Source organism: Ranitomeya imitator, chromosome 1 (genome assembly GCF_032444005.1).
Source record: "Ranitomeya imitator isolate aRanImi1 chromosome 1, aRanImi1.pri, whole genome shotgun sequence".
Taxonomy (NCBI): domain Eukaryota; kingdom Metazoa; phylum Chordata; class Amphibia; order Anura; family Dendrobatidae; genus Ranitomeya; species Ranitomeya imitator.
Window position 1 is genome coordinate 889,966,986 of NC_091282.1, and position 23,319 is coordinate 889,990,304.

The following is a 23,319-nucleotide window of genomic DNA, read 5'->3' on the forward strand; positions in this document are numbered from 1 at the left end:
CATGGTTTACCCTGTACCAGGACACTTTCAGCAGGACAGTGGACCGTGCCACAAGGGTCATATAGTCATGGATTGATTCAAAGAACAAGTTTTCTGTGCTTTTCTGGCCTTTGCAGTCCTCAAATCTTAATCCTACACAGCATCTCTAGGATGGGGTATCTAAGAGAAGCGATGCTGTGCACAAGGGCCAATATTCCTATCCACTAGAACCTATGCTTCCATGAATTCCTGCAATTCTGAAGGCCAAAGAATGTCTAATTAATTACAGGATGGTGTCTATAATAAAGTGTACAATGTAATGTTGTAAAAGTAGCTGTTGAATAACATGACTTTGTATCATATGCAGTCCTGCACCTTAAAGAGAACCTGTCACCCCGTTTTTTCAGATTGAGATAAAAATACTGTTAAATAGGGCCTGCGCTGTGCGTTACAATAGTGTATGTAGTGTACCCTGATTCCCCACCTATGCTGCGAAATACATTACCAAAGTCGCCGTTTTCGCCTGTCAATCAGGCTGGTCAGGTCAGGTGGGCGTGGTGACATCGCCGTTTCTTCCCCAGTTTCTTCCACTGCGCGCAGGTGAAGAAAAAGCGCGCGATCTGCGCTATTACCCTTGTCATCGGTGGGGGCGGCCATCTTCCTGAGGCTGCGCGTGCGCAGATGGAGTGCTCTGCTGCACGGGGCTTCAGGAAAATGGCCGCGGGATGCCGCGCATGCGCAGATGGAGATCGCGGTGGCCATTTTCCTGAAGCCGAGTTTGCATCTCGGCTTCAGGAAAATGGCCGCCGCGATCTCCATCTGCTCACGCGCTGCATCCCGCGGCCATTTTCCTGAAGCCCCGTGCAGCAGAGCACTCCATCTGCGCACGCGCAGCCTCAGGAAGATGGCCGCCCCCACCGATGACAAGGGTAATAGCGCAGATCGCGCGCTTTTTCTTCACCTGCGCGCAGTGGATTCGTAACTTGGACATGCGCACACCACTACGCCACCAACGGAAAGATGGGGAAGAAACAGCGATGTCACCACGCCCACCTGACCTGACCAGCCTGATTGACAGGCGAAAACGGGGATTTTGGTAATGTATTTCGCAGCATAGGTGGGGAATCGGGGTACACTACATACACTATTGTAACGCACAGCGCAGGCCCTATTTAACAGTATTTTTATCTCAATCTGAAAAAACAGGGTGACAGGTTCCCTTTAACACAAAGAGTTTTTAACCCTTAGTAAGTGCACATCCTAATAACTGTGTGCCCCCTGGGAGTGATACAAATAAAGGTATTCTATGGAGCAAGCTTTAACAGAGACTATTTTTGTAAGGTTCATTAACACAAATTCAATTAACATTTCTGGCTCCCAAGTCTGCAGCCATCGATTTTATTTTTCCACTGAGACCTGAAAAAAACCTTTGAGACTAACCGTATGGTTATCAACCATAGAATGTCTGTACATATGCTTTGTCTCTGCTCTAAGGTAAAACTTCAGCTAGGTAAAACATAAAACACAAAATGTTTTGTAGACCAAGATTGATACTGCCTGATGTGCCCCAACTGGTCAAGGTCATATGAAGACATTACTTATGTTATAAAGACCATTGTGACCACAGGAGATAAAATTAATATTCAGGTATGTAATTGTTGACTATATTTTTCTCTGTGTTACCCCAAAACTTATTACAGTTTTTTGACAATTTCTTTTTCAATTAAAGGGTGTCAGAAAAAACAGCTACATGTTAGAATTCACCTTCAGGAACTCAGCAATCATCTGTAGTCTGCAAGGAAACCTGGCAGGAAGGAAACCTGGCGGCAAGTGTTCAATTTTATATTGACCCTTAACATCATAAAGGGGTACTCTGGGGAGATGAAACACTTTGAAATGTCCCTGCCCTCAAAATATAAAGATAAGATGCTATAAGGCCCCATGGTTTCTCTATGTAACGGGTTCGCCCAGTGGTGATTCAGTGGGCGGCGTGACGATCTCTCCAACGCGGCATCCACCGCGGTGGATGCCACGTTGGAGAGATCGTCACGCCACCCACTGAATCACCACTGGGCGAACCCGTTACATAGAGAAACCTTGGGGCCTTATAGCGTACATCTATACTCCCTAACAGATGGCTGGTGGGAGTGTACCCACTATTACACACGGAGGGAGCTCCTTAACCCAGGCACCAGATCTCTGCAAGTTCCTCGGGACTCATTATAAAATAATACGCTGACCTTTTGCCTTACCTGGGAGTTTTCGGCTCTATACACGGTCATGGACCCACTATAGTACTCGCAAGTACACAGTGTTTATTCCCACCATAGCAACGCTCCTGATGAAGGTCCGGTGAGGACCGAAACATTGTCTATTTTTGCTGGACTGCATTAAAAATCTTCAAATTAAACAAAAGTTGAGTGCCAAGTTATATATTTATATTGTACCATGCCATAGCTGTGAATTGGAATTACACTTGTTCACTATCTCTCAGACAGGGAACTGTGGGACCCTCGTTCTCACGATCGTTGGGGATTCCATTGGTCAGTCCTCCAGTGATCAACCATTTGTCATCTATCCTGTGGTTGTTTTTAAGAATATTTTGAAAATGGAAAAGTAACATGAAATTAAAATGTTAGGGCTGACTCACCTTTACAGAATTCTGGAGAACTGTAACAGGGAAAGTTCTGCTTGGCATGGAGCTTAGAAACAATCTAAAGTTTTCATTTATGGAGACATCTGTAACAAATAGAAATAAAAAAATATTATATTTGGTGGTTGAAGTTTATTAAATTGTAGCATTATGGGAATCAATGTAGAATCAGTCCTTTCTTGAAGTCTAAAGATTTTCTAATATAAATGAAAGGGTTTCATTCTGATCAGGTTTTTTTCAAGCTTCTTTATTAAAAACAAAATGACAGGGGATCACCCTTGATCTTTATTTCACAGCAGGGTTCAGCGTCAGTATCATTTTCCCCATGAAGAATAGAAGAATAAGGGCAGTTACGCTTGGCCTTTTCTAGGCAAAACAATATTAGATTGATTTCCACAAGCTAAGCAGAACCAGGCACGTGTCACTTCAATATCTCCACATCTCAACTTCATGTGAGGTCGCTGATCTCATTCAGAAAATGAATGACAGCTAGAGAGCCAGTGAAATGGAAGTGAGAAAAGTCACACAACTAATTGCTAACTATTAGTGATGAGTGAGCACTGAAATGCTTGAGTGCTCGGTACTCGAATCGAGCAGGTCCAGGCATTTTAGTGCGAAACGTGCATCCAGTGTGGTGGGTCCCCAGAACAACTGTTAAGGTACAGTAACTACTTAAGTGTTTGATGGTTGTTTTGCTCTCCCTTATGTTGTCTTTTTTAAATGGGCATGTGCTCTTGGGATTTCTGGCGGTGCTACATGCATAGCACTGGGGTTGTTCTAAACTTTGGATATTTTCTGTAATTGTGGCAACTTTGCCTATTTTGAAATATGACATATTGTTTGACTGTGGTTCTGCTGGAAACCCCTGTGTAACCAGGCTGTTGTCTTTGATGTCATGAATATTTCGACATAAAGTTTTCCATTTGCCTCCTGATGAACTCATACCATGGGAGGGAAACGTGCCGAGGCTGTTGTGACATCTTCAATGAATGAAAGATAAGCATTTTATTTTCCAAGTTTTGAATTTGTGATATGGTGTATTCTTCGGGAATAGTGCAATAGGTGATGAATTATCACTGTGAGCTTATGTGATCACCTCTACAGAAGTGTGCGGCAAAAGGAGAGTTGTAATGTGGCAATTGACAATGTATCACACTAGGATAATTTCACGACTTTTCTTTCTTGGTGTTGCAATTTCAATGTTGAGGGGTGTAAATTGAAAAAGTGGTAAACATTGCATAAAGTAAAAATGCCATCTCCTGATAGAAGTCCATCTGTTTCTGCGTAAATAATAAAAATGTCTCCGAATATTGGCAATTTTAGTCAACCAGTCACATCTACTACTTCTTTAATTGCAATGAAACTTGTGATGACTTCAATATAACATACTTGGTTCTGTAAAGGTTTTTATAAGTTCTTCCATGGGCAACATCCATGACACAGCTAGGTGGCAATTTTGTAGAAACACCCAGTTTCCACTCTTCATAGCATCTTTTATCATTCTTTCTGCAATTGGTCCCTGTCCTTGTCCAAGAGAAATCGACTGCACCCTAGAAACAATTGAAAAACCACAAATCATTGACACTGGTACGTTTTTGAGTACTCTATACAACCCATATGAACAGTTCAGGACATTAACATTAGATATGTATTATACACCTAAAATATGGCATGCTAATGTAAAAAACAATTGTGTGAAAAACCCCCGGACTCTTCCTATTTCTAAAGAGTCGCAGCACTTTTAGAGAAAAGGTCACCTAGTGCATACCATTGAACTCGCTCATTCAAGGAGTTGTCCAGGTCTGTTGCGAAAGTCTACAGTCACTCTATGTGAGCCAGTCATGTGGCTACAAGCATGCGATCTGCATATTCCCAGCCACAGCCCGACTAGACGTGCGCAGTCTCGTTCAATACAAGTAAACTGATCGAGACTGCACACATCTAGTGCTAGTGACTGCAGACTTTTGTGACAAACTTGGACAACTCGGACAACAGGCTCCTTATAAATAATTTATAGGTTTTACTAGCATTTAGTAAGCAGTCATGCAACATTAGGATATTATGTGGTTTACCGTTCCAAGTATCCCTTTTCTTTTGCAAATCTTTGAAATGCTCCCATTGGATCTGATCCAGTACTTAATATAAAGATTAATGGAGTAGATGGTGACATGTCTTGGTAAAGGGTAGCAAGATCCACAGGAGGATTCTCGATGAATTTCTTCCCCAAATTATTAATCACAAACTCTGTGATTGCAAAGACGACCTAAAATGTAGATTTAATTAAACAAAATTAAAGAAAACCCATAGTAATTTAATGGAGTACTTAGCAATGATACATAGAAAATCAGTATTCTCAATGCTGATATATGATATGGAGATCAGTAAATATATTGCCATAGAAAATGTTGTTAGTTAAAGTTAAATGGATTGTTCCAACTGAGCAAGTTATTAGCTATTCGCAGGAAAAGTCACAATCAGCTCATCGCTATGGGTCCTAATTTCTGGGACTCAAAACAATTCCAAAACAGGACTCAAAGGGAATCTTTTCCCACGTTTATGGATCGCCCCTAGACACAGGGTCACAGGTCACTTGGTACCGGTCCTTTCTATTTCAGATCTGGGGATGTCACGGTAGTTGGACCCGCTCCGTGACCCTACTAAAGGGGCGTCCAATAAAAGGTGATAGGAGTCTGTCAAGGTTTCGTGACACCACCTGTGTTGTTCGGTCAGGATGACCGACGCTGCTGTGGGGTCCGCTGGGGTGATGGAATGGCAGGTAGATGGTATACCTTCCCACAGGTGAAGTATGTCCCCAGGGCTTCCCAGTGATGTAGATGGCGATGGTGTGAGGTGTAGACAATAACGAGGACACAAGGTTGCAGTCTCTTTACCTCTTTACTGAAGACTTCAGGATCCGCAATCCAGAGCACGTTTAACAGGGCTTTCTGAGACCGGCCGGTCCGATGGGCACATCCAGAGTTCCCTTTGCAGGTGGAAATCAGTGCCTACCACTAGCGCCTGTGTGTTGTAGTGCTACCCTGCTGAGCATTCGGAATAGTCCTCACAACTTCTGTTCTCGTTCATTCGTTCTTTCTAGTTTCTAATTCTTTCTCTCTCTTGTTCCAGATGTTACTAGTTTCTCGTCCCACAGGTATGTTATGGCTAGGATGCACCCGTATGACGGGAAGGCTCAGAGCTCTTCCGGGACCCTAGAGATGCCCCTCTTCACGCGTTGCCCCCTATGTTTTCGCAGGAAATTTAAGGTAGACAGCCAACCTATAATTAACTGTCCTGCGGAGTTCGAAGTAAGGCCTAGAGTCAGTTACTTCTGCGGTGTTCCGGCCACCGGCTGCGCGCCTAAGTAGGAAGTTGCCTCGGTCTCACGGCACAACTCTTACTGGCTCTCCTTTGTGCTTGATCTCGTTTCTCACTGTTCCACAATACCCTTCGCTTCATGTCTCTTTCTTAGGATACCGCCGCAAGGTAGTGCAGGCGCGGTTCCGTAACGTTCTGCTCTGTTTGCTAGGTACCTGCCAGGTTCCCACGCCCGACAGGGACCCCCCTGTGTCTTCTCCCTGCAACACCTCCTGCCACGGGATGTTGCCTGAATCCAACCCAGTCAGCTTCTGCCTAACTTCCTACCCAACCCCTAGTTTTACCAGTGTGAGGAGTGACCCAATAAATAAAGCCTTTTTCTCCCCCTAGTGGCCGGAGTGTGAAGTGTAATGTGTGCTGGTGATACCTGGTCAGTAGAATTCCTTCAGTGCCATCAGACGTACCATCCCTCCCCTTAGTGGCAGAGTGTCATACTGCAATGACCAGATCTCTGGGGCGCTGCATAAACCCCCCTCCCCCCCCGGTTAAATCCAGTACTCCTGGACTGGGAAGAACTACAATACATATCAGCACAAGACATACACAATTTTGAAATGCTTGAAACAAGGAAATATAACAAAGCTTCCCTTTATGGGAGGTGAGGACACTTGAACGTTACAAACAAAAACAAGGTTAAATATTTTTAAATAACATTCTGACTATAAATAACTTCTAGTACCCTGCCGGGTGTTCTACTAAGTGCAAATTCTGAACAATAATTTAACTTTTCCTTTAAGGGCGTATAGCTAAACCCACTAAAGGCCTACTATAAAATACTATAAGATAACTCAACTTTTTCTTTCTCTTCTTTCTAGCGTCACCAATGCAGGACCGCCTAGCTCCTTGGCCGGGCCTACTGTCATTGTCTCTCTTTCAGTAACCAACTATCATTCTACAGTTCTCAGGAGGACTCTCTCTCTAACCCCCATGGGTTCACTTTCGACCTTTCCTGTCCTCAATCTCTAGCAACATTATTAAACTTTTCGGAATCACAACTTTATTAACATTTTAACTTTTCTTAAGGCAACATGCGAACACTCCCTTTAAGAGGGAACCAAGTCTCTCTGAGGTAGTGCAGATTCTCTCAGTCTGCAAGTCCAACGAAAGCAAGACCCTCTGCGCTGTATTCCAAACAGTATCTTCGCAAAGTCTTCTTTCGATGTAAAACCAGTAGGGAGCACCTTTAAGAAGGTGCAAACTGTGTACAAAACAGTTTTGGAATCATTCACTGTCCATGATCCTGCAGTCTTTGAAAACAATGATAACTCGTGCAAAGTAGAAAAAAAGAAATGTAAAACAATAGGGATCCTGGGTCAACAAAGGGATCCCTTTAAGAAATAACCCTGGGCGGGTTCAAAGTAGCAAAAGAGTAAGAGAACAAATAATCAACTATTTACAAATGCGGGCCTTCGAGGTTTATTTCTTTGATGTGGGGGGTTGTAGCTCCGCAGGCAGTAGTGGGCGGGGCCACCCACCCGGGCACCTGTGGGCACTCAGTGTGGTCACAGGAGATCCTTGGCTCCAGACAGGGGTCTGGGTGGCGATTCTCCTGAACCTCGCAACAGCCGGAGTACTAACCACTCCTGAAGCAGGGTTTTCCGCCACCACGGTAGTAGTGGTGTCCACGGTGCAGGTGGTGGTCTTAATGATAGTGCACGTGGGGGTCACCACCGTGGTTTTGGTGATGGCAGTGGTCTGGTCACAAGGGGGCACCCTTGCCACAGGGGACGGCTTCTCTGGCACTTTGTCTGATGGTGTCACGGGGTCCTGCCACTTGTGAACATTCAGGGCAAACCACCCCCTTTCCCCAAAGTGTCGAGTGTAGGTTACCTTGTCCCCCGGGTAGAGATCCCGGTCTGGGTGGCCTTCTCTGAGATGGGACTCCACATCCCTCCGGTTGACGAAGATCTCGGAGTACAGGTCTGGCTCCTTGATGAAGCCCCATCCCCCACGGAGCTTGAAATCCACAACGGTGCCCTGCCTGCGCGGGGCCTGGTGGGTGGTGCGGTCCTTGCGGGCCCGGTCCTTTACCGCGAGGTCCCGACGGTAGTGGGCTTCTCGCTGGGCCTGGTGCTGCCTCTCCTGCTCCTCCCACTGCCGTTCCAGCTGGGCCTGGTATTCTTCCCAGCTAAGGGCCTCCACCATCTCCCCTTCCCGCGTCTTCACCCCGGGGAACCCCATGATGTTCGATCCCGGGGTTCACCCAGCGGCATATGGTGCGCTCGGAATAGACCTCGCCTGGCATGGTGATCGGCAAGATCGGGGCCTTGTGGAAATGCTCCATACCAGTGGCCCGGTCCCAGTGTGGAAGGGGCCTGCGAGTGTGGGACCCGGGGGAAGGGGGTGCCGCAACGAGGCCTACCAGCAGGTCCTACGCCTGTGGGACGGGGTCAGCAGACTCACCAGCCATGTGACTTCCTCCGTTGCAGCCGACTCCGATGCTGGTAAAGAATCGGGGTCGGGGGTTCCTCCGCCGGTGCCTCCTGGCACGAGGCCTTGGTCTCCAGCCGCCACTGGAGAAGCTGCTCCATGAGATCCTCCATCTCACCCTGCAGAAGACCTGTCCCGGATGTGGGGCTCTGGCTGCTGTGCTCGTCCGGGTAGCTGGGGGAGCCCTCAGCTTCAACCCCGCATTCTGAATCTGAGCGACTGGCCATGGCATCCTCCACGTGGGTCGCTTCCTGGTCTCTTTCCCGCTCTCTCCTTCGTGGGCGGTCCCGTTTTCTCTGTCTCTGCCCTCCATTGAGAATCAGGAGGCGTATCTCGGCCGCTGACGGACACGTCCTCAAGGTACAGAAATATTTAGACTGGGCGGTCATTGTCGTTCGCGCCCTTCAGCTTGTTCTCGCCCACTTCCACGCCCTTCTTCTTCTCCTGCGCTCCTCGTGGTGCTGTAATGGCGGCGGTTTTGGCGGGAATCTTGCGGCAGATAGCAACACACAGTCTTTGCAATAAATCACAGTCCAAACACGTTTCGATCACAGTTCCAAGGCACACATGTCCTGCTTCTCAGGCTTAAGTACGATCCTGTTCGTGACGCCAAGTTGGATCGCCCCCAGACATAGGGCCACAGGTCACTCGGTACCGGTCCTTTCTATCTCAGTTCTGGGGATGTCACGGTGGCTGGACCCGGTCCGTGACCCTGCTAAGGGGCGTCCAATAAAAGGTGATAAAAGTCTGTCAAGGTTTCGTGACGCCACCTGTGGTGTTCGGTCAGGATGGCCGACGCTGCTGTGGGGTCCGCTGGGGTGATGGAATGGCAGCTAGATGGTATACCTTCCCACAGGTGAAGTATGTCCCCAGGGCTTCCCAGTGATGTAGATGGCGATGGTGTGAGGTGCAGACAATAATGAGGACACAAGGTTGCAGTCTCTTTACCTCTTTACTGAAGACTTCAGGATCTGCAATCCAGAGCACGTTTAACAGGGCTTTCTGAGACCGGCCGGTCCGATGGGCACATCCAGAGTTCCCTTTGCAGGTGGAAATCAGTGCCTACGACTATCGCCTGTGTGTTGTAGTGCTACCCTGCTGAGCATTCGGAATAGTCCTCACAACTTCTGTTCTCGTTCATTCGTTCTTTCTAGTTTCTAATTCTTTCTCTCTCTTGTTCCAGATGTTACTAGTTTCTCGTCCCCCAGGTATGTTATAGCTAGGATGCACCCGTATGACAGGAAGGCTCAGAGCTCTTCCGGGACCCTAGAGATGCCCCTCTCCACGCGTTGCCCCCTATGTCTTCGTAGGAAATTTAAGGTAGACAGCCAACCTATAATTAACTGTCCTGCGGAGTTCGATGTAAGGCCTAGAGTCAGTTACTTCCGCGGTGTTCCGGTCATCGGCTACGCGCCTCAGTATGAAGTTGCCTCAGTCTCACGGCACGACTCCTACTGGCTCTCCTTTGTGCTTGATCTCGTTTCTCTCTGTTCCACCATACCCTTCGCTTCGTGTCTCTTTCTTAGGATACCGCCGCAAGGTAGTGCAGGCGTGGTTCCGTAACGTTCTGCTCTGTTCGCTAGGTACCTGCCAGGTTCCCACGCCCGACAGGGACCCCCCTGTGTCTTCTCCCTGCAACACTCCCTGCCACGGGATGTTGCCTGAATCCAACCCAGTCAGCTTCTGCCTAACTTCCTACCCAACCCCTAGTTTTACCAGTGTGAGGAGTGACCCAATAAATAAAGCCTTTTTCTCCCCCTAGTGGCCGGAGTGTGAAGTGTAATGTGTGCTGGTGATACCTGGTCAGTAGAATTCCTTCAGTGCCATCAGACGTACCATCACTCCCCTTAGTGGCAGAGTGTCATACTGCAACGACCAGATCTCTGGGGCGCTGCATTTATACTACCTCCTCTGACAGCAGCATGATGTAGTGGCAGAAACTCCAATTTCAGCAATATATCACTTACTGTGCTGCATGTTGTATTTTTTATAAATGTACTTGTTTATCTGCTGTAGATCTATCAGTTCTCTGAAAGCTGAGGTCTGTATAACTCGCCTACATCACTGACAGCTTTCTGAGTACACTGCAGAAGCAGAAAGCTGCCAATCAGTGATGCAATATGTGCAAAGTTAACAGATTATGGCCCAGATTCATGCCAATCTTGATGAGGAGGTGTGCTGGAGTCAGATGCCCATGATTTATTATGAGGTGCATGCCTCCTTATTAATCAGAAGAGTTGGACAAGTGGTGTGTGCCTCTTCATGCGCCTTGTCACAATTCCTACTCAAGTCCCTGCTGGAGTAAGGTTTGTGGTGCAGTGAATGCCATCCCCATGTCCCACCTCAGCTCCATCCACTTTGTCAGAGTTGGGTGACAATGGCATGAGAATGCCAAAAGTAGCAAAATTCTAGGGCAGCCTCGAGTTGTGTCAAAATGTAGCAACTATTCAAAGCTTTTTTTTTGCCAGAATACTGGCGAAAAAGCTTTGATAAATTGGGCCTTTTTTTTTAACACAAACTTGTTAAAATATAAAGTTGTTGAAGCTGTTAGAATTTACTTCAGTTGGAATCCATATTTCTATCTCTACATAAAAAACTGATTGCATTTCCTTGTAGAAAAGCACAATTGCAATTAAGAAAATGAAATAGTTCACTATTGTATAAATATTAAACACTGTTTGTAGAAGTTAAGCTTTCTAGTCTGGATATGAAATATGCTAAAATGTTCCTTCGTTTGTTTGCTTTTGTAAAAAAATGTTTCCAATTCTTTAATCCTGAGCCTGGCAATTAACTGGTAATTAAAGTAAGGATTGTTGTTACACAAACAAATGGCTTGAAGTGCGGAAGTAGAATTTATTTCATTACAGCAGTGCAAACAACGTGCTTATTTCAGTTGAGAAAGCAGATTAGTTTCTTAACCAATAAAGTATAATGGATGGCAGCAAAGACTCAGCATAATCATAAAGAAGAACAATGCATCAACTTATGAAAGTCACATATCATGCACATAGCTGTATTGCTGCTAAGCGAAGGCTCTAAAGCCATAATACAGTGGCCAATTATATCTACAGAGTCATAACATAGCACAGCAAACCTCTGATTGCACATGGTGGTGGCATATAGAGCTTTTTCTGTTTATAAAGAGTTTAAAAATGTCACAATTCTGGCAATAACTGAGATCAGTCTATGCGCTATAGTTTCACATATACTACTGACCATTATTAGGCATCACCGCTGACTGCCACAATCATTACCGAAAAACTTTTTTTTTCCTTTAGGTCTGATTTTCTCATTTTAGTCTACAATCAATACACACTTACCTTCTCTTCCATTACACTTTTAACAAGAATTAACTTCAGAAATAAATTGAGCTTCTCATCCCATGTCTCTTGTGTTTCATTAGTAGATGCTTGTAATTTATAGCCATTCCAAGTACTGGGGTTAATCTGAACTTCAAGTGTCCCTGTGAAATCAAGAGCAAAAAAATATATAAATATAAAAACTATTTATTAGTGTGTATTGGTCCAATACACACAAAAGAAATAAACATGTGTATATAGAAACATGTGTAATTTCAATAATTTTCTGTGAATAATACTTCATTTTTTGGAACAAATTCAAGGATGCCATCACTTTCGGCCATGACTGTATAAACAGGTCATTATACGACTGCTGATCGGCTTGTATATACAGTAGCTGATTGACGATTGTGGAATGGCCGCGGTTGCCAAGAGTAAATTCAGCTTAACCCATGATACCCATGACTTTAATATCAGCTTTGTTTTGTGTCACTTAAGACAAGTTCAATTAGAAAACAGTATATAGGAGAACCACGATTCGTCAGAGTGTTTATGCACGAAAACTGGAGTAAAACACTTTGAAAAGTTTTGAGCAGCTTTACTACCACAATGGGCAAAGCTTGGATGGGACAAGTATGACTACACCAGCCTGTCAAATTCAAGAAAGTGGCTGGGTTTCTTAAGCCAGAAATGTTACTCTAGTCCAGCCTGGAATAACATTTCTGGTGAGGCACCGAATTCAGTTTATGGTGTGTGTTCCTTAATAAATGTAGCGAATCTTGTACCTGCACACCCCTTTAGAATAATGTACAAAATCAGGACCAAAGTCCCTCGCTGGTACTGAAATCATGTTACTATTAAAAATAGGTTTCATATGTCTAGCCTGGAAAATGTAAATTGGCCACTGGAATCTACAATCGGTCCCTGCCACCCATTTTCTAACTTTGGTTGCCACTATAGTTCTACAGTATGAAAACACTGGATCTTCCCACAAATCAGAGCAAATAAATATAAAATATATTGACTTGTATGCTTCAAGTTGCTAGTTCAATAAAAATTAAACCATGTAACATGAATATTTGTAAAAAAAAAATCATTTTAATCATATTCATGAATATTTGTGAAAAATAATTTTAATCATATTAGCAAATATTCAAAAACTACCTCCGCCATTAAAAACGTGCTTAGAGTTAAATAGGTAAAAGACATGGATCATGGCGGAAGCAATATTTTATTCAGTTTCAGTGAAACAACAAAGGGCGAGATGGAGAGCGAGCACTCGGAACAGTTCTAACAAGAAAAATGTCCATTTACAGAAACTGACAGAGGGAAAGAAAAGACCCTAAATCTGCATATAACATTTATCAATTATGTGTACACAGCTAAAGCTAAGGGAAGCTTATTTTTGGGGTTTGGGGTTTTTTTTTACAAATAGCTATACTTTTATGTTACACCTTAGGCTTCCCATTAATTACCAAGGCTCATTGGCCTCATTTTTCTCAGTATATACTTATATATGAGGCATCTACTGGATATCCTTCTTTTTTCTCACAAGTGGTTTAGTAATCTGTTCTCAATCATTCTCCCTGTTTGGTAATAAAAAGGTGTTCCCTGTGCATGGACTTCTTGGTGATCCTGTGATAGACTTGGATTTACACACAGCATCCAATCAGAGGAAGCAGAATGAGAGTGAGGCAGCAGCTTAAACCAATGATGAGACAGGAGGTGTGTCTCAGACTATACCAGACTCCCATTAGGCAGTGTAACTAAACTGTAGTCACAGATAGCAGCTCTAACAGCTCTGCTTTAGCGGAATAGAGCGCAAAGCAACCAAAAAGCAAAGATTAAGAAAAATAAATGCATGTAAAAATCTAAATAGGCACAGATATATATATATATATACTTTTTTAGGACATTACACTACAGTCAATTTAAAACTGTAATGAACCATTCTTCACTGTTTTTGATTAGTTCATAGTGGTGTAACACAGAGGAGGAAAATTAGCTTCAACTAATTTGTCTTAATTTTGATTAATTGGCTGTCAAAAGGTGTTTTATATGAAAACTGTTAATGTAAAAGGTTCAAAAGTTGCTTGAATCGGCAATGTTTTCTCAATTTAAAGGGGTTGAACTGGAGTGTTGTGCTGCTGGCATCGTGAGCAGCATGTATCAGACTTTGAAACGGTAGGGCGTTTCAGACAAAAACATGTCTTAACCCCTTCATGACCGTGTGATATTCTGTGTTTTCATTTTCATTTTTTCCTCCCCTTCTTCCAAGAGCCATAATTCTTTATTTTTCCATCCCCATAGATGGCTTGATATTTGCAGGAGGAGTTGTACTTGTGAATAACACCATTCATTTTATCATGTGATGCACTGGAAAGAAGGAAAAAAAATTCCAAGTTCGTTGAAATTGCAAAAGAAGTGCAATTCCACAATTTTTGTTGTTTTATTTACCTTGTTCACTATACTGTAGAATATGATTCTCCAGGTCAGTACGATTATGCAGATACCAAATATGGAAAGATTTTTTTTATTTAAGTGGTGAAAAAAAATTCTGAATTTTGTAAAAAATTTGCGTGTGTCGCCATTTTCCGAGACACGTAACATTTTAATTTTTCAGGATATGGGGCTGCGTGACGGCTTATTTTTTGCGCCCCAGGCTAGCGTTTTTTATTGATACCATTTTGGGCTAGATACGATGTTGCACTGGCCTAAAAAACATAATTCTGACATTTTTTGTTTTTTCTCGTTATGCAGTTTATTGACCGGGTTAAAAGCTGACATGCTTATACATTACCAAGTACCACAAAATCATGTCCTCAACAGTCAATACATCTGTTAAAATAAGGATATAGTGTCCAACACCTATAAGACCTCAGTGCTCTATTACATGCAAATTAAAGTAGTCTGTCTGAATCCTCCATCTTTGAACACAACACAATGACATTTTTCTACATTGTTTTTGATTAAATATTTTTTTTTCTTCCCACAGGAAGACAGAAATAGCTATGAAAATCTCTTGTAATTACTTAGTTCTGTGGAAGATATGTATATTTCAGCATATCACTAGCATTAAGAAAATACTAAATCAAAATACCTTCACTCTCAAGACAATTGCGTTCCTTGACTATCTCCAATCCTTTGTTTCCATTTTTAGGAGTACAAAATCCAATTAAACTGATTGGAAGTGAAATAGCTGTATTTTCCCTCCAGAGATATACAAGTATAATAAATACAATGGGGGTGCGCACGTCTACTAACAGTGGAGGCCATGACAGCAACATGTTTGTCTTCACTAATAGAAACTGTAAATGTGTAACATTTTACTAAATAAAATGCTGTTTTCTACACAGCTTTAGGCCCCATTTACATGTCCGGTTTTGTGTCCGTACGCAGTCCATTTTTTAACACAAACCAATTGTATTCAATAGTGGTGCTCACATGTCAGGTTTTTCACATGGACCGTGTGAAAATCCCGCAGACATATCCTTGTTTTTGCGCAGCAGATATAAAATATTCGCGGCATACGGATGACACACAGATAATACCCATGTGTCATCAGTTTGACAAGTAAAGGCGCCAGGGAAAAAGCGGTACAATTCATGCTGATCCCAGGCGCCAGCCCTCATCATTGTCGCCTGGTGTCCCTGAAATTAGCGCGACCAGACAACAATGATGGGAGTTGTATTCAGCACCTGCTGTGCACATCGTGTGTAAAATTAAGAATTAAATTTAACCCCTTTCCAACGTTGGGTATAATAGTACGCCCATGTCGGAATCCCTCCCTTTGATGTGGGCTCAGACGCTATTTTGAACAGCTGACATGTGCCTCTATCAGCTGCAGGTGGAATCGCAATCCACCTGTGGCTGCTAACTAGTTGAATGCCGCTGTCAATCTACGACAACAGGATTTAACTTGCACTTTCCGGAAGTGCGCCAGAAATCCTGCCCATTGGTAACCCTGTCACATGATCACGAGTCACCAATGGGTTGGCATGACAACCAGAGGTCTCCAGCAGACCTCTATGGTTGTCACTGCTGGATTGCAAGTGAGCATTTCTGCTACATACAGGCAATCTGATCATCTCCTGTATGTAGCAGAGCCGATGATGAATATGGAGACTATTGAAGCATGCCAAAAGTAAAAAAAATGTTTTTAAAATGTTTTTAAAAATTTTAAAAAATTTAACCTCTTTCTGACCTCGGACCGGATAGTACGTCCGAGGTCAGATACCGCGCTTTGATGCAGGGCTCCGGCGGTGAGCCCGCATCAAAGCCGGGACATGTCAGCTGTTTTGAACAGCTGACATGTGCCCGCAATAGTGGCGGGTGAAATCGCGATTCACCCACTGCTATTAACTAGTTAAATGCCGCTGTCAAACGCTGACAGCAGCATTTAACCGGCGCTTCCGGCCAGGCGGCCGGAAATGAGCGCATCGCTGACCCCCGTCACATGAATGGGGGTCAGCGATGCTTCTGCATTGTAACCATAGAGGTCCTTGAGACCTCTATGGTTACTGATTCCCAGTAGCTGTGAGCACCACCCTGTGGTCGGCGCTCATAGCACACCTGCATTTCTGCTGCATAGCAGTGAACTGATGATCGCTGCTATGTAGTAGAGCCAATCGCATTGTGCCAGCTTCTAGCCTCCTATGGAGGTTATTGAAGCATGGCAAAGTAAAAAAAAAAGTAAAAAAATGTGAAAAAATTAAAAAAAATATAAAAGTTTAAATCACCCCCCTTCAAAATAAAAAATAAAAAAATCAAACCTACACATATTTGATATCACCGCAATCAGAATCACACCATCTATCAATAAAAAAAAGGATTAAAAATTAGAAAATTCAAAACACCAGAATTACGTTTTTTTGGTCGCCGCGGCATTGCATTAAAATGCAATAACGGGCGATCAAAAGAAAGTATCTTCACCAAAATGCTATCATTAAAAACGCCAGCTCAGCACACAAGAAATAAGCCCTCACCCGACCCCAGATCATGAAAATGGAGACGCTACGAGTATCGGAAAATGGCGCAAATTTTTTTTTTGTTTAGCAAAGTTTCACATTTTTTTTCACCACTTAGATAAAAGAGAACCTAGCCATACTTGGTGTCTATGAACTCGTAATGACCTGTAGAATCATGATGGAAGGTCAGTTTTAGCATTTAGTGAACCTAGTAAAAAAGCCAATCAAAAAACAAGTGTGGGATTGCACTTTTTTTGCGATTTCATTTCACTTGGAATTTGTTTCCCATTTGCTAGTACACAACATGCTAAAACCAATGATGTTGTTCAAAAGTACAACTTGTTTCGCAAAACATAAGCCCTCACATGGCCATATTGACGGAAAAATGAAAAGTTATGGTTTTGGGAAGAAGGGGAGCAAAAAACGAACACGGAAAATCCCAAGGTCATGAAGGGGTTAAAAAATAAAAGTTCAAATCACCCCCCTTTTGCCCCATTCAAAATAAAACAATAAAAAATCAAATATACGCATAATTGGTATCGCCACATTCATAATCGCCCAATCAATCAAAATAATATAAAAATAATAATCTTTATTTTTATATAGCGCTAACATATTCCGCAGCACTTTACAGTTTTGCACACATTATCATCACTGTCCCTGATGGGGCTCACAATCTAAATTCCCTATCAGTATGGTTTTGGAATGTGGGAGAAAACTGGAGTGCCTGGAGGAAACCCACGTAAACATGGGGAGAACATAAAGAACGTAAAGAATTAACGCAATTGCTAAACAGTATAATGAGAAAAAAATTCAAAACCTCAGAATTACGTTTTTTGGTTGCTGATACATTGCAATAAAATGCAATAATGGGCAATCAAAAGATCATATCTACACCAAAATGGTATAAATAAAAATGTCAGCTGGGCGCGCAAAAAATAAGCCCTCACCGAGCCCAAGATCACAAAAAATGGAGACACTACAGGTCTCGGAAAATGGTGCCATTTTTTTTTTTTACCAAAGTTTGGATTTTTTCACAACTTACATAAAAAAGAACCGAGACATCTTTGGTGTCTATAAACTCGTAATAACCTGGGGAATCATAATGGCTGATCAGTTTTAGTATTTAGTGAACATGGTAAAAAAAAAAAAACAAATGTGGAATTGCACTTTTTTTTGCAATTTCACCCCACTTGGAATTTATTCCCGTTTTCCAGTACACGATATATTAAAACCAATGGTGCTGTTCAAAAGTACAACTCGTCCCTCAAAACACAAGCCCTCACATGGCCAATTTGACAGGAAAAAAAGTTATGGCTCTGGGTAGAAGAGGAACAAAAAAAAAACAAGCGCAAAAACAAAAATACCTCTGGTCGTTAAGGGGTTAAAAATGGGGTGGGTTCTTGCACAATTTTGATAACCAGCAGAGGGGAATCCCACTGCTAGGGGGTGATTTGAATAATCTGGGAAAGAGGACAATATCATAAAAGACTCCCAGGGTATTAATGTCAGCTCACAGCTGTTTGCTTAGCCTTTACTGGTTTATTAGGGCCCCGGGAAAAAAACGTAGGTAGGGTCCCTCTATAAATTCAAACCAGCAAAGGCTAAACAGAAAGCTGTGGGTTGATATTAATAGCCTTGGAAAGGGTCAGGGATATTGACCCCCCCCCCCCCAAACTACCAACATCAGCCCACAGCCACATCAGAAATGGTGCATCCATAAGATGCGCCAAATCTTGAACTTAGCCTCTCTCTTCCCACTTGCACTGGTGCGGTGGCAAGTGAGGAAATAGGGTAGGGGTTGATGTCAGCTTTGCATTGTCAGCTTGCATCATTTCAAGGGGTTAGTAATGGAGAAGCGTCTATAAGATGCCCCTATTACTAACCCCATAATAAGTTTTGAAAAAACACACAGCAAGAATAAAATCCTTTATTTGAAATAAATATTCCTCTACCCTCTTTTTCCCGTTTATTACTGTACTGCAAGGCATGCAAAATCAGGGGGGCAGAACAGTGTACAAAGCCACTTGGCCACATCAAGAGTGCACCAACTAACCTAATCTGCACATTAGATAAAAAGCATTTTCTACATAATGGGAAGAAAGCTGCTGTCAATCATCTCTGGTATTGGAATTCAATGTGCCTGACCCTCAAAACACCTGCCAGGGGGAAGACAGCACTCCAGAGGGTGTGGACTTTAATGTGCCTGGGTGGTCTTCATGGAGAGTGTGAGCTGGGGATGGGAGATGTCACCAGAGGCAGGATGATTGATTTAATACTGCCTATACCAGAGAGCGCTCAACTGTCCCCTCCGGGCGTCTGCGTTTCCTCCTGACAAGAATATTACTCCATAGCACCATTTTGTACCAACATAAAATGCGTTATTATGAAGGTCAAACAATGTAGAAAAATCATAACTTGGGCTATTTTTCATGGTGGGTGCAGAATATCTCTAAACTGTTGATCTTCTCTTTCAAGGGATCTTTTAGAATGTTATCATATATGAAAAACAGAGTTTTATTATAGCAGTGTTCAGACTGCTGAGTAGAGATGAGCAAAATTTGCTTCAAGTAGGTTCCCTCAAATCGACCCACAGATTAGATTCAGTCCAAATAAATTCGGTCTGAATTGAAAGCACTCTGATTGCCTTTAATAAGCTTTAAGGTCTCTCAATACCCCAAAGCATAATAAACAGAGTGGAAGGAAAAGGTTAAAAATAATAAAACATTCAGGAGCGTTGCTCCCCATTTGACTGTGGATATCTGCGGCTATGAGTGCATAGCATGAGGAGGTACAAGAGGTTTTAATCTTAATCCCTTCCCTCCCCTCCGTTTAATATCCCTTAGGGTTTGGCGAAACCTAGGAACTTATCAACATTATCTTAATAACCCCTTCCCAGCCTTTGAGAGTGTCCATCAAAATGGTAGCTGTTTGGCAGAATTTGTGCAAATCAAATCCCAAAAATTTTGGCTTCACAAGAATCTGAAATTTCAGGAAATTTGTAATTTGCTCATCTCTACTTCTGAGCAGAACAATATACAGTATATGGGAATGCAGTGTGACATCACTGATATACACAGCACAATATTGGCAGTTACTGCAGCCATGACATCACAATACAGAACGGGGGATGCTAGCTCAGGATTCTGAATTGCACCAGTAAAGCTTTAACAAGCAGCCATTTGGTCTCCTCACTAACAGACGACTGTACAATGCAGGTCCAAGGTGATGTTCCCATGGATGATACTCCAATGAATCCCTCCAATGTGCAAAAGTATAAAACAAGTTATATAAATGACAACTTTCGGCCATATTCCCGTGAAGATGAGCTCAGAAAAATCAGGGATTCTCCTTTTAGGTTTAGGAGGAAGGTTTCAATGGTATGTATTGCCTACAAACACTGGTTACTAAAATAAGGTAAAAGTCACTGAGTAGCGTCCACCTACTCTATAGTTAAAGAATAACTGTTGTTTTAATTTTTATTTATTTGCAAGCAACTTTGTAACAAAAAATTGTTGCTCTCTCTGCCACAATTGATCATTATCAAAATTCTTAATTGTGAGATAAAATCACTGATTGGGCGGCGGGGTCATATGTCACAATAACCTCACTTTCTTTTGATGGTAAGAACAGAACTTTTTGGTCCATGTTATTCTTCTTACATAAAGTTTTTTCTTCTCTTTAGAAACCTAGGCTGGAGACCATATTAGAACGTCCTGATGAAGAGAAAAATGAAGATGACAGTGTGTATCCAGAAAATTTGTGGACATCACCGTCATGTCCAAAAAAACCTACAGCTGCACCTCTACAAGCTGATGTGGCACAGAGAGATTTCACCCAAGCTGCCAACATGGAAGAAGAGTGAAATCTTGGGGATAAACCAGTGCCAGAGACTGATATCACTTTAATAAAACTCTTTGGTCTCATAATCTGTGTGAAGATTTATAGTTGTACGGCATTTAGAGAGAAGTGCTGCTACTGGTTTCTGACATCTGCTTATCATATATTTGATAGTTAATATTCCCATAACTGTTCACACCATGCAGTGAATTATTATTATTTATTATTATTATTTATTTATATAGCACCATTAATTCCATGGTGATGTACATGAGAAGGGGTTACATACAGACAAGTTTACAGTGACAGACTGGTACAGAGGGGAGAGGACCCTGTCCTTGCGGACTTACATTCTATGGATTATGCACTTGTTACAAGCACGCCGCTAGGTTCAGATAGGAACGGGACAGGTCTCATGAATTCTTTGGAACTCTGGGAGAACCGTTACTCAAGGTGACCATATACTGCAGCTTCCTCAGGCACAAGATGGATCAACTTGTTCACACAGATACAATTGATTGAGTCCTCATGAACAGATGAACAGTGTAGTTTAATGTCACAGCACATTCAGTACAATTCAAGTCTCTTAAGCACAGGCTATTTTGATAGCACAGTTCAAGACTCTTTACAAAGGCACAGTAGTACACAGCATTCCTTCTAGCACAGTGTAATGGAGGAGGGGAGGGTTTCCTGAGGGAGATTATCCCTGTAAGGCCGGGTTCACATTGCGTTAACAGCAGCACGTTCAACACATACGTTAACGGGCTGCTGTTAACGCAAGTGCCGGTATGGCAGCACACTAGCGCTGATAAAGCATCTGATAGCTCTATCTGTGCTAGCGGTGACGGACCCGGAAACACTGCAGCCCGCGTCTTGGGGTCCGTCACTTAATGACAGCACATCGCTAGCGCACGCCCATTGTGGGCGTGTGCTAGCAATGCGTCCGACATTGGATTTAATGGTGGCGTTAACGGACTGCACTACACCGCGTTATGCCGCTGTGTAACGTAGTCCGTCTAATGGACGGGTTTAACGCAATGTGAACCCAGCCTAACACAACTTCTTCCAGTCCTTATCTTCCTGGCATGATAGACTTTCTCCACTAGCAGTACAGGGGGTTTAGCCCAACTCCACCCTGTAATGGAATCTTGTGTCCCTATGGTTCACTTGCTTGAACCTTTGTGATAGAGAGATCACACACCACTCATCCCTTTGGCTGCTGCCAAACAAGTTTCCCACAATCCCCCTGGGGCTCTGCTAACCACTCCCTGTCTCTATAACTGTGTTAACCCCTCTAGTTAAAATAATAAAAACCATATTCCTCACCTGTCCGAAGAGAAGATAATCATTTTGTCCAATGCCATAATCTATCTCCGCTACATCTGGATGTCTTGATGAACTGTGAGCTATATGTCCCCTTCAAGGTATATGTGATCCCCATCCTGGTATATACAGTATGTCCCCATCCAGGTATATATGACTCCCCATCCTGGTATACATGACTCCTCATCTAGGTAAACATGGCTCCCCATCCACCTATACATGACCCCCATCCAGGTATACATGGCCCTCCATCCTGGTACACCTGGCCCCACATCCAGGTGTATATTCCCACCATCCAGCTATAAATGGCCCCCCATCCACACAAAAATAAACGATTATACTCACCTTCCCTTTTCTGAGCAGAGTGTTAGGTGCCGGGATTCTCCCGCTGAATAGGGTGGATCCCAACCCTTGTCTGCATCTGTGGTGTTCCATTCGGCTTCGGCCGCTGTGGGTGCTGCTCAGCATAGACCTATGTCCCAGCATCTTGTTCAGGCTCGTGCTGTTTGTCTGGTTACTGTTGGCTCTTCAGTCAAGCCTATGGTAACCAGCGGTAGGCAGCGACGAAAGGAAGCTCTGGGGACTAAGTCCAGAAATCATACTACTGAGCATGCCCGTGATATGGGGATGTCTCATTGGTGGTTGGTCGTCAGCTGGTCTGGTGAGTTGGCAGCTACGGATTCACCCACAAGTAAGGTCCTGTCTAACTGGACATGAGCTGAAACCTATACAAGGGTCTCAGAGGCGCACACAGACACGCTAATATCATTTGTGTTATATGTGTGAGTGGACACGCTACCACTCTGTGTGCATGTGTGCTGCTACTATAACGGTGATTGAGTGTGTAGGCAGGCAGTGTAGAGTGGGAACTCCCACTTGGGGTAGCCATAGGGATCCCAACTAGAGTCATATTTGCTTTACTCCTGTGTCGTCTAACAGGGTATTGCTCTAAGAACTCTATTGTAGAGTACCACTTGGAGTACTTTGCACTCTGTTCACACCGAGTGATGTTTAATTCAGTGTATTTATAGTGCTTGCTCACAGTCTCGCTCCGCCCTTGTTCACTGGCTGCTGTTTAACATCACTGCACGGTGGACCCAGGGTTGCAATTGCACATCATTATTATTCTATTAAATGCAATCCACCAACCCTAACACAAAGTCTGCTCTCTCACAGCGCCGCATTCTGTTCTGATGACAGCAGCTTAATTCAGCGTGCAAGCAACTCATGATGTCACTGCCAAGCGCCTCCACACGCCACATCAGCTGTCGGAATATTGACTGCTCCCCACGCCCAGGACTATGGGAGTGGGGAGAAGTGAATATTAACTTTTCTTAAGAGCAGACACATGTGATTGCCCAGCAGCTGCAGGAAGCTGGCGGCTGTGACTAACATGTGTGCACTGCCCACTATTAAACAGAATGAATATTCACTGCTCCCCACTCCTGTAGTC

At 43.4% G+C, this 23,319-nt stretch overlaps 1 protein-coding gene across 1 annotated transcript in view; it reads right to left on the reverse strand.

The window, feature by feature from the left end:
- Window positions 1-23,319, reverse strand: part of DNAH6 (dynein axonemal heavy chain 6) — a 621,891-nt gene that overhangs the window by 108,346 nt on the left and 490,226 nt on the right. The window contains exons 62-65 of the mRNA XM_069743176.1: window positions 11,758-11,900; window positions 4,705-4,895; window positions 4,022-4,182; window positions 2,630-2,718 (exon numbers count right to left, since the gene is read on the reverse strand). Coding sequence (XP_069599277.1) covers window positions 2,630-2,718; window positions 4,022-4,182; window positions 4,705-4,895; window positions 11,758-11,900 — 584 coding nt within the window. The remainder of the gene's footprint in view (window positions 1-2,629; window positions 2,719-4,021; window positions 4,183-4,704; window positions 4,896-11,757; window positions 11,901-23,319) is intronic.